The sequence below is a fragment of the Eretmochelys imbricata genome, chromosome 6 (assembly GCF_965152235.1).
Source record: "Eretmochelys imbricata isolate rEreImb1 chromosome 6, rEreImb1.hap1, whole genome shotgun sequence".
Classification (NCBI taxonomy): Eukaryota; Metazoa; Chordata; order Testudines; family Cheloniidae; genus Eretmochelys; species Eretmochelys imbricata.
Window position 1 is genome coordinate 86,939,846 of NC_135577.1, and position 11,325 is coordinate 86,951,170.

Genomic DNA, 11,325 nt, shown 5'->3' on the forward strand with positions numbered 1-11,325 from the left:
TTTAGCTTTTTAATGCCTTATTTTTAGGGTTTTTAGACTGACAGTCCTGAACATCTAAGATCTCTACTGATTCACAGAATCACTACTGCAGACTCAGTGGCAGTGCAAGCTTCTCTCATACACCCCTGCTGAACAGGAATGTGGCTCACTGGTGGAGATTATCTACTGTTGCAAGAGGATCGTTCACACACTCTGTCTCCTACACTATAAGCAAAATAGCAATTTGATAACAGCTTTGTGGGTTATGGACACTTTGTCTTTAGAAACTACACTGATATTACCAAGCCCTTACAGTCACACCACCAATCATGAAATGGCAACAACTTCTGATCATTATGATGGACACAGGTTCCATTCAAGTCAGTGACCTATTTATCTACTGTACTTATATGGCCTCCATTACCACAGTATCTGAGTATCTCTCAAGCTTTAAATGCATTTATCCTCAACAACCTTATAAGATATGGATGTCCTATTATCCCCATTTTACAGATGGGAAATTGAGGCACACCGACATTAAAACCAAGACTTTAAAAAGTGACTAATGATGATTTTGGATACCTACATTTTCAGGAACCTAACTTCACACACTTTAAAGGGGCTTGATTTTCAGAGAGTTGGTGCACAACGTTTTCAGAAAAAAATTACCCCCTATGGTGGACACCCAAAAAACAGGTGCCCAAAATCTGTGGTCTTTCAAAAGTCTTGTTAAGCCAGTTCCCCAAGGTCACACAGGATATCTGGCAAAGGAAGGACCTGAATTCAGACATTTAGGATTTGCAACTACCCATTGACCACTGGATCATCTTTCCTCTCAACCAATATGCAAGAAATTTTGTATCCACAATACCAATCCTGCTAAGAAAAACATCTTAGCACTACAAATGTCACAAAATACAATTTGTTACGCAGAATATCAATTTAAGTTTATAAATCAAAAGTGAGATAAATCACAACTTGTTGCTTCAAACACCTTAACACAGTGACCCTGAAACAGATGTGCAGCATAGAGTGAAGGAAAATGATTTTTGCTGTGTACCTAATCCTGTAAAAGGGAGTCACGTGGGCAGCTCCTTATACCCATGAAGCATCCCAATAAGTGAAAGTCTGCACAGGCTTAAAGAGTCCACCCATCCATGCACACCTGTTTGTAGGATCAGGGACTTGGGGAGCTTTTTTTTTTTAAAATAAAGTTAAACTGTTTTAGTATAATTTGTTTTTATTTATTTTATTCATTCAAATTTCATAATTTCTATGTATTATAGAGTGCAATCACAGATTTTTATACCACATTGATAAGTTAAATTACATATAATTTTAAGTTTCAGAGTAACAGCCGTGTTAGCCTGTATTCGCAAAAAGAAAAGAGTACTTGTGGCACCTTAGAGACTAACCAATTTATTTCAGCATGAGCTTTCGTGAGCTACAGCTCACTTCGCTATGTCACCAGAAACCATCAAGGGAAGTTCATCTATGTTACTTAGAATTATTAGTTTCCATGTTAAATGCATTTTGCTTTCTTGACTAGATTATCTACTAAGTAATAGTAGTAATTTAATTTTATTTTAAAATAAAATAATAGTCTCTGCATAGGACAGAGGACTCAATGGTGAACAATAAAACTCACTTAACAAAACTTTAAATTTAAAAAAAGAAAAAGACCAAATATCTCCTCTACAATCACGGTATATATTCAAGGTAAGGTAGAAACAATCAATGTAGGACTAGAGTTTACACTACAAAGAGTTATCGCTACTAAATGCTATACATGTAATGCTGTAAGATATTATAAGCTTACATATCAAACCATAGTTTCTTTTACATATGATTTTGACTGTTTATTGTTGAAAACTATTTAGTTCTTTATTTAAAGATAACGAAAAATTATGGGTGAACACAAAGTATGTGGCAACACTAACATAAAAAAAAATTCTCACTTTAAGGCAGGTTATACCATCTTAACAAAGATACCGCTATATAACTAGAAAACTTACAGAGGGCTAGATTTATATTGAGACTTTATACTATAAGGACTTCAAATGCAATTTTTGTAATGATCTGTGCAACCAATAGGAAAACATTTCAGTGTCCAAAATTCCTCTACGCATCTGATCAAGAAGGTAAATGGTACCAAAATATATATATATTATTCCAGACTTCAAGTCCAGTAATCTGCTTGCTGCCTTTCAGTAGGTTACAGTAAACCGCACAGAGCACCAATATTTATAGTGACAGTTCTCTTTGAATTAAATAAAGGAACTAATCATTTGGAGAAGTTCATTAGAAAATTCTCAGAACTTAATGTTCTGATAAAAGTTAACAAAAAACGTTAAAATAAGACGACAAAACATTTGATAAGCCATATTGCTTAAATTACTATACTCCAAATACAACCGGGGGAAGGTAGCATTGTTATTCAGTAAGGAGTTTCCCAGCTCACTTGATGCTTGACTGTTAACATGGTGGAAGGGTTTTTTAAATCCCATTTAACTCCAACATTTAACTAAATGTTGGGAGAAGGGTGGCTTTGTTAAAGATACAACACCTGTGTCCCTTTAATTAGGGTGTGAAAACATACAATACACATCCTCAGAGACTTCAACGGACTTTGGATCAGGCCCAAAAGTGTATACCACTCTGTGCATACTATAAATAAATCTGTATCCTATATGGTACATCAGACCTAAATTACACAGCATGAGCCCAAGATCTATGCAAAAGTCCTTCGAATATAAAAATGATCCATTTTGGTTTCTTTATGTTAATCTTTTTTAATGCTGCCGCAGATTATTTGAGTGCAACCAGACTTCCGTATGGAAAATTCATTACTGCTTTATAGGAGTTGCCAGGGGAAAGCAGCTGGAGGTTTTGACATCTGGGATGTTCAGCCTTCAACATTCCAAAAATTAATGAACAAGCACATTTGCTGGATGTTTTTGCTAAACTGAACAGCAGTAAAATAGTGAACATTGACATTTACATTGTCATCAGGTTTAAATGTTGACATTCCATTGAGATGAAATAGAGTACCCGAAAGCTGTCAAACCTAAGTTGTTTCAGGTTACCAGCAAACTCAGGAGGAATCAACACTTGTTTACATTTATTCAATTTTTAAGGTTCTCTTTGTAACCATACAAACTGGAGTCTTAAAACTTATTTTAATGAGAACTTTGGCTCAGGGGGTGGGGTTAAATTACATTACCTTTACATTAGCAGCTATTAAGTTGGTCTTAGTTTTAAATATTAGATGCAAAATATTCAGCAAAAAACAAAAACTATTCTTTCCCCATTACATTTTTACTGTGGAATAAAACTATCAGGACCAGAAAATAAAATCTTAATTTAATCAGAATTTTGTGTATTCTTAAAGGACCTAGTTTACAGCAATGTACATTTATTTAACTTATTCCATAAAGCAAACAGAACTCACAGAAATTTGAGGGAGTATTTACTTTTTAGCACATTTACACAGCCCAACTTAAAAAAAATATTTCTTATGCCTTCTGCTTCAGCAAGTGGAAGCATCAGTTCAGGTACTGACGGCATGGCAGCACAGCAAGTCTACATCGTTAAAGTTCACTTTCATGAAAGGGTTAATGATCTACCTCAGAACTAAATTTGCTCATGAAAGCTTATGCTCAAATAAATTGGTTAGTCTCTAAGGTGCCACAAGTACTCCTTTTCTTTTTAATTAAATTAGTGTAACCTGAAAATTTTCCCCAACCTCTTGTTCTAAAAAAAGCTTTCATGTATTATTTGTGTTACCACAGAAAATAGGGGCCCCAGCCAGTACAGTATTTAAAGGACCCCTAGAGTTTGTTTTTTCTTAGCACTACGTTATAGTATCATGTAACTTTTTCTGCAGTTGATTCACTATAACTGTTCATCGTTTGTGTATGTGTGCACACACACTTCACTAAAAGCATCTTTTGATTAAGAATGCTGTGACTAGTCATGGCAATTTTTATCAATTATCATGGGGGGGGGGGCGGGAAGTCATGGAAATATTGCAGAGAAGTGATAGCTTCGCTGTTGTTAAGGTTGCAGCCAACTACTATCATAACACCCAATTTTAGCATCTGTAAAGTTTTCCGCACCAACATTAGTCTGGAAAATTGCCTTATTTATTCTGAAGGCAAGACCCACCTCAATAATAAGGAGCATGAAGCACACCTCTGCCCCTCCCGTTAAAGCAGTCTCAGTTGCTGCCCCTGGATTGAACAACTAGCAGCCTTCCCCAACAGATGGAACTCATCTCCAAAGACATGGCCCATTAGCAATCAAGTCACTTCACACAGGCCATGAGAGATAACACTAGGAGGTATTTACATATGAATAACTTCCTTTCTCCTACACAGGGAGAAAGCAAAAACAAGGAGGAGTCCTTGTGGCACCTTAGAGACTAACAAATTTATCTGGGCATAAGCTTCCGTGGCCTAAAACTCACTTCATCAGACGCATGGAGTGAAAAATACAGTAAGCAGTATAGATATATTACAGCACATGAAACGATGGGAGTTGCCTTACCAAGTGCGGGGGTCAGTGCTAACAAGGCCAATTCAATTAAGGTGGAAGTAGCCTATTCTCAACAGTTGACAAGAAGCAGTAAATATCAAGACAGGGAAAATTATTTTTGTAGTGCTAATGAGGCCAATGCAATGTCCCTGCTTCAGGTTGCTGTGTTAAAGCATGTGGAGTTGGATGTCCTCTAAAAACCCAAGGTTTCAGAGCAGCAGCCGTGTTAGTCTGTACCCACAAAAAGAAAAAGAGTACTTGTGGCACCTTAGAGACGAACAAATTTAATTGAGCATAAGCTTTCGTGAGCTACAGCTCACTTCTTACTATATGTTCCATTCTATGCATTTGATGAAGATATATATATAAACCCAAGGTGGCTCACATTAAATAAAACTATGTGACTGCCTTTAACAGCATACATCAGGTAGCCACAGATAAGCACCCTAGCTCAGTAAAATCATGCTGAAATATAGCGATACCATTAAGAAAGCATATGCCACACACAGAAGTTCCTGATGACTACAGAAAAAATTTCCACATGAACATAGGAACTGCCATACTGGATCAAGCTAGTGGTCTATCTAGTCCAGAATCCTGTTTCCAATCATGGCCAGTACCAGCTGCTTCAGAGAAAGAAAACACTGCAGTAGGCAATTATGGGAAAACTTGACCAAGGGAAAGTTGCAACCTAACCCCCTGCCAAGAGACCGATATGCCCCAACACTTAAGGATTTCTATCCCTTCCTACTTTAAATATATATTTACTATTGTAATTCTAGATATTATTGTTATCCACAGAAATGTTTAAAATTCTTTTTAGGATGCTGCCAAGGTCGTGGCCTCCATACAAAATCTTGTCACAATGATATCCATATCTTGATTGTGTGAAAAATAATATTTCCTTTTATCAGTTTTGAATTTGCCACTTTTCAATTTCAATGCATTTCCCCTGGTTCTTGTAGAATGAGAAAAAGTGAACAGACATTTTTACTTTCCCTGTGTCATTTATTATTTTGTGTATTTATAGGCCCTCTCTGAAGTCAGTCTTAATCCTTTTAATTTCTCTTCATAGCAGAGGTTTTCCAGATTGGAATCACTTTCATCTCCCATCTTTGAACCTTTTCTACCTTCTGTTATAGTCTTTTTGTGATGGGGGTTAGTAGAACTGAACACTGTATTCAATGTGATGGCATATCATTGTTTATATGGCATATTTTCCTATTAGTCTTCATCCTGTTCTTTATGCATCATTACACTGTTTGCATTTTTGACTGCTACTGCACAGTGAGCAGAACTCTCAATTGAGCTGTCCACAACGATGCCACGGTAGTTCTCAAGATGATGCAGTTACTTTAGAACAAACAGAGCTGTAAAACTAATTCAAATGATTCCTTCCAATGTCTATTACTTTGCGTTTGTCAACAATAAATTTCATCTGTCATTGTGTGGTCCATTCATCTAGTTTGGTTAGGTCTTCCAAAGTTCGTCTCTTCTGGTTTTGACCAACATAAACAATATTGTGTCATCTATGTGTTTTGACACCTCATTGCTTGCCTCCTCCGCTTTTAAATATATTTAAACACTGGTCCTAATACAGAACCTTGTAGCACCCAACTGTTAATCCTTTATAATGATGAAAGCTGACAATCCCTATTCTTTGTTTTCTATTTCTGATCCATGCCAGCACTCTGCCTCTCCTACCAGGACTACTGAACTTCACTATTTTAGTAGCCTCCTATGAGGGACTTTGTCAGAGGCCTTTTGAAAAACCTAAACAAGTTAGGTCAGCCGATTCTCCTTTTTCCATTATTTTATTAACACATGCAAAGAGTTCTAATAAAGCAGTGACTGTCCAGGGCTTGGATCTGTGGTCACACAATCACCTACTGGACCAAACTTTAAGTGTACAGCAGACATTCAGATTCCAAGTAGGTTACTTTAAGTGTACTTTGCAACTCCATTAAGGGGTTTTAAGTTTATGAAGGGAGGTAAACTCTTATCTTCTCTGATGGATGTGAAATGGCTAGAGGATTCTCCTTTTGCTACAACTTGCTGATATGCAGGGGTTGGGAAAGAAGTGATCTAACAGATACAAAAGTCAGTCTTCACACAGAGCGGAAGCAAAATAGAGTAGAGATTGGGAAAAGCTTTCCCCAGAGACTACGCTGGAGCAGTTGGGTTGGCTCCCCTGGAGCACATGGCAGAGTGCCCGCTATTACAATGTGGTGGAGTAGTCACAGAAGATGGTAAACAGGAAGATACAATACTTCACTGCTCAGACTAGGAGACAGCTCCTGGTGTACCAAATAAATGCAGACAGTTATCCTTATCTATTGCTACCAGACATCTATCTGATACTGGCACCAATATTTATAAATTTGGTCATGCAGACCAATCATGAAAGGAAGATGGGAGAAGAGGCAGGGGTCTTGTAAACAAGCAGCAGATTTGCTTGCACTGTGTGTTTGCACCATGTTTTTAAGGAGTGAAGGGAAGGAGTAATCCTTATAGAGCAGAAGGTTACAGACAGACCATCAGCAATCCATTTTGTTTATTGTCAAGTGTGTATGTGGGAGGTGCCAATAGGAGCATACGGAATAAGTCCTGTCATTTTTCCAATTCACGGATATGTAGGAGAGCACATCCACAAGGCGGCACAATTTTGTAGCCAGATCATGGCAAAAAAGGAAACGATGCGAGACAGATTCACGCCCAGCAATCTGCCTTTGTCTACATAGTCATGCACTGGACTGTACTCTAAGGCTATGTCTACACTGGCAATTGAGCAACAAATTTTTTGTCTTTTAGAGGTGTTTAAAAAAAACCCCAAAAGACAAAAAAGTCTTGCCAATGACAAGCGCCAGTGTGAACAGCATTTTGTCAGCAGGAGCGCTCTCCTGCCAACAACGCAAACGCCACTTCTCGGGGGTGGAAGTTTTTGGCGGCAGGAGAGTCAATAAACCGCAGCTACACTGCATGACTTTTAGTGGCATGGCTGGTAGTGACACAGCCATGTCAGTAAAAGTTGTGCAGTGTAGACATAGCCTAAGACTGTGGCAGAGGGAACTGGCAGGTGCTGTGTTTCTAAGGATGCGGTGTGGGGAGGAAAAGTCATAGGAAAACATGCTCCAGTAGATTTAATCTGTTTTAAAGTCATTGCAAAAACCTCAGAGTAACTAAGGACAATTAGCTTGACACTGTGATGATGTTCCTAACAGAGCTGCAGCCCTTGTTTCTTATCAACCACATCTGACTTCCAAAGGAGTGGAAGTAAATACTGGAAGTTCAAACCAAACAATACACAGACTAAAGGTAACCAAATAATATAAATTCAGAATTGCATTTGTTCTTTTGTGAGGCTGGTTCCTATTGCAGACCTCTTCAAACGCTGGAGAAGATGAGGTTACTTGTCTTCTGCCTCTTTTGCATAAAAGTAGAGGGCAGAATGTGCAAATGCATAACCTCCTGGGCAGTATACTAGTCCCAGTTACTAGACTGAAGATTTGTATTGGGAGATATCAGAAATGCCAGTTAATAGAGCTTTCTGGCTCATAAAGTGCCGGATAACACAGCTTTTACTGTATTTATACACAACGCAAGCCACAACTGGTCCAATATAAACAGGTAAGAACTGTTCAATGATTTCAAGGATGGGGAGATAGCTGTTCCAGCCCATCCCAGCAGTAAGAGAAGTTAATTACAAGGATGTAGTATCCTCTTTTGAGACAGCGTAATTATAATTGCTGTAAACGGTAAGGCTACCACATGTTACTTGCATTGGCATTTAGTGGAACAAGTACCAATAGCAATAACCGTTTTTCTTAGCAGTTTGGAACTGTAAGCTGAGAAACTTATATACCCCCAAATAAGAACAGCTGGGAGCATTGATTCCTACCCAAAAACTAAGAAATGCAGTTGCACCAAGGTCACTCTTCTTGACCCAGCTCTAATCACATGTACAGAAAGTGACCGACACTACAATTGCACCTAGTGTATTTCAGGGCAGAAAAAACAGGACACAGAATTATTTGCAGTGAAAGCAATCACTTTTTCTCTTCTCCAAGTATCCTTGAACAAACTTGGATTTTTACAAATGTATTTGTTATTTCAACCTACTGACCTTTAACAAAATTATCACCATGGCTACTGTGTCATGTATTCATTACCTATCATTCACTATTTGTACTAAGCTACTGCTTAGTGCTGATTCCACTCCCTGACTGAAGGACTCCCAAATCCAAGAGCGCTTTCAGGATGGTCACATGAACACGTCCAACATGAATACACATATGAATACATTTTAACAAGTATTTGTGATGCTGTTACTGTGAAAATTCTTAAGAACAAAATTTGCTAATACAAGCATTAGTGAAAAATGGATGAGGGGTTACAAATGCCATTAAAGCTCATTAGCAGTTTTTATTCAACAAAGATATCAAACAATTTTGTAGTATTTATACAGATCTAGCATATATTTCTTTCACAGGACAAATTAAACACATGAATGTCTCCCTTTTTATCACAACTTCCAATAAATTTCAACTTCCAAAAAACTCAGCATTACTGGAGTCTTTCATATTACACAGGCTTCGTGGGGGGTAAAAAGAGGTGGCATGAACTTGATTAACCCTTCACTCCACCTCAAAAATTGCCTCAGCAAATGGCAGAGCCATGGTCAAGGACCAAAGGAATCAAATCTCAGCCACTCCTGCAAAGCCCTTTTCCAAACAGATGTTCCATGACCTGAACTACTTAGGAACACTCAATGTTAATGTCATTTACACTTAATCAACACCGTGTAGACTATCATGCCAACAAAGAGGTTTGGTTGAGGCTCTGGGCTTGCCCTCCTATTTTTGGGTGCGGATCCACCCACCCCTTACAGGCAACACCGCCCATCCTCCCCCTTCTCTCTCCCCCTCACTCATGCAGCGGGGCAGACACAAGCCTCTAAGTTTTGTCTCTCTCTAAACCAGGAACCTGGGCCAAGAAGCCCTGCCGCCAGCCGAGTGAGGAAGCACCCAGCCAGGGCTCACCAGGAGGAGCCCACAAGCCTGGGTCCCCGAGCACAGAGCACACCGTAACACACCCCAGACTGGAGTGACCCCACCTCTCTGCCCCACCGTCCCCGCCTGGGCCCCCTCTCGCTCCCCACGCCCCCCGGGCCGGGGCACCGTCCCCGCCTGGGCCCCCTCTCGCTCCCCACGCCCCCCGGGCCGGGGCACCGTCCCCGCCTGGGCCCCCTCTCGCTCCCCACGCCCCCCGGGCCGGGGCACCGTCCCCGCCTGGGCCCCCTCTCGCTCCCCACGCCCCCCGGGCCGGGGCACCGTCCCCGCCTGGGCCCCCTCTCGCTCCCCACGCCCCCCGGGCCGGGGCACCGTCCCCGCCTGGGCCCCCTCTCGCTCCCCACGCCCCCCGGGCCGGGGCACCGTCCCCGCCTGGGCCCCCTCTCGCTCCCCACGCCCCCCGGGCCGGGGCACCGTCCCCGCCTGGGCCCCCTCTCGCTCCCCACGCCCCCCGGGCCGGGGCACCGTCCCCGCCTGGGCCCCCTCTCGCTCCCCACGCCCCCCGGGCCGGGGCACCGTCCCCGCCTGGGCCCCCTCTCGCTCCCCACGCCCCCCGGGCCGGGGCACCGTCCCCGCCTGGGCCCCCTCTCGCTCCCACCCTGGGCCTCACCGATGAGGACGCGCAGGTGCTTAAGGCGGGTTAGCGGGTCCTTGCGGGTGTCCAGCACCTTCTGCATGGATTTCCGCACATCCCCGTGCGGCTTCTTGGAGAACATGCCGCCGAACCCCCCCGGCCCGGCAGTCGGGGGCCTCTCCGCTCAAGAGGCGGACAGCGGCCTCCGGATGCGCCCGCACCAGGCCCCCTACATAGCAAACAGCGGCAGCACCACCGCCTCCTCCGGGTGCGATGCGGCGGGGGAGGGGGAGTGTCGCGGAGTCAGTGCCCCAGAAGAGGGCGGAGGCAGGGCCCGGGCTCCACACACAGCTCTAGTACTCTCGTCGTTTCACGACAGCCGTCAGGCACACCCCTGTGTTCCCGTGGCAACCGCGCCGTTACGTCACAGCGGGTCTGAAACGCAAGTCGAGGCGCAACGTTCAATTCTGCCTTAGGGGTCAGCGCCCAGCGTGGTGGCAAAGGGGTGGGACTTGGGGAGGCGCATGGGGAGGATAGTGCACAGGACTGGTCTGGGTCAGTAGCTGACGCAGAAGGAGCCGTGGGCTGGTTGGGGTGAGAGCAGGCATTGGCGTCAATGGAGAGTGACCCCAGCCCTGGGATAACCCTCACCAAGAGAGTCAGGAAATAAAGTTTCAGTTTCTTGCTAACACTTCTCTGTGTCACACCCTTCTTATGATCAGTAACAAAATCAGTTTTTTTGACACTACACCTACCAGGCAGGAGCAGGAAGGGAAGACATTTGATATAAGGACTCAGTGCTGGGTCTCCTTCAGGGCACCAAAATGACAATAGCCAGAGAAGGAAAATATCAATATTCCAAATATTTAAAAAGTCCCCAAAAGTTAAGGTTGCCAGTAGAAAGAAAAGGAGTACTTGTGGCACCTTAGAGACTAACCAATTTATTTGAGCATGAGCTTTCGTGAGCTACAGCTCACTTCATCAGATGCATACCGTGGAAACTGCAGCAGACTTTATATATACACAGAGAATATGAAACAATACCTCCTCCCACCCCACTGTCCTGCTGGTAATAGCTTATCTAAAGTAATCTTCAGGTTAGGCCATTTCCAGCACAAATCCAGGTTTTCTCACCCTCCACCCCCCCACACAAATTCACTCTCCTGC

At 42.6% G+C, this 11,325-nt stretch overlaps 1 protein-coding gene across 5 annotated transcripts in view; it reads right to left on the reverse strand.

The window, feature by feature from the left end:
- RALGAPA1 (Ral GTPase activating protein catalytic subunit alpha 1) overlaps positions 1-10,512 on the reverse strand; it is a 238,597-nt gene extending 228,085 nt beyond the window's left edge. For all 5 annotated transcript variants that reach the window (XM_077819060.1, XM_077819057.1, XM_077819062.1 and 2 more), the window contains exon 1: positions 10,195-10,512. In XM_077819060.1, coding sequence (XP_077675186.1) covers positions 10,195-10,300 — 106 coding nt within the window. In that variant the 5' untranslated portion in view covers positions 10,301-10,512. The remainder of the gene's footprint in view (positions 1-10,194) is intronic.
- Positions 10,513-11,325: the final 813 nt, after the last annotated feature.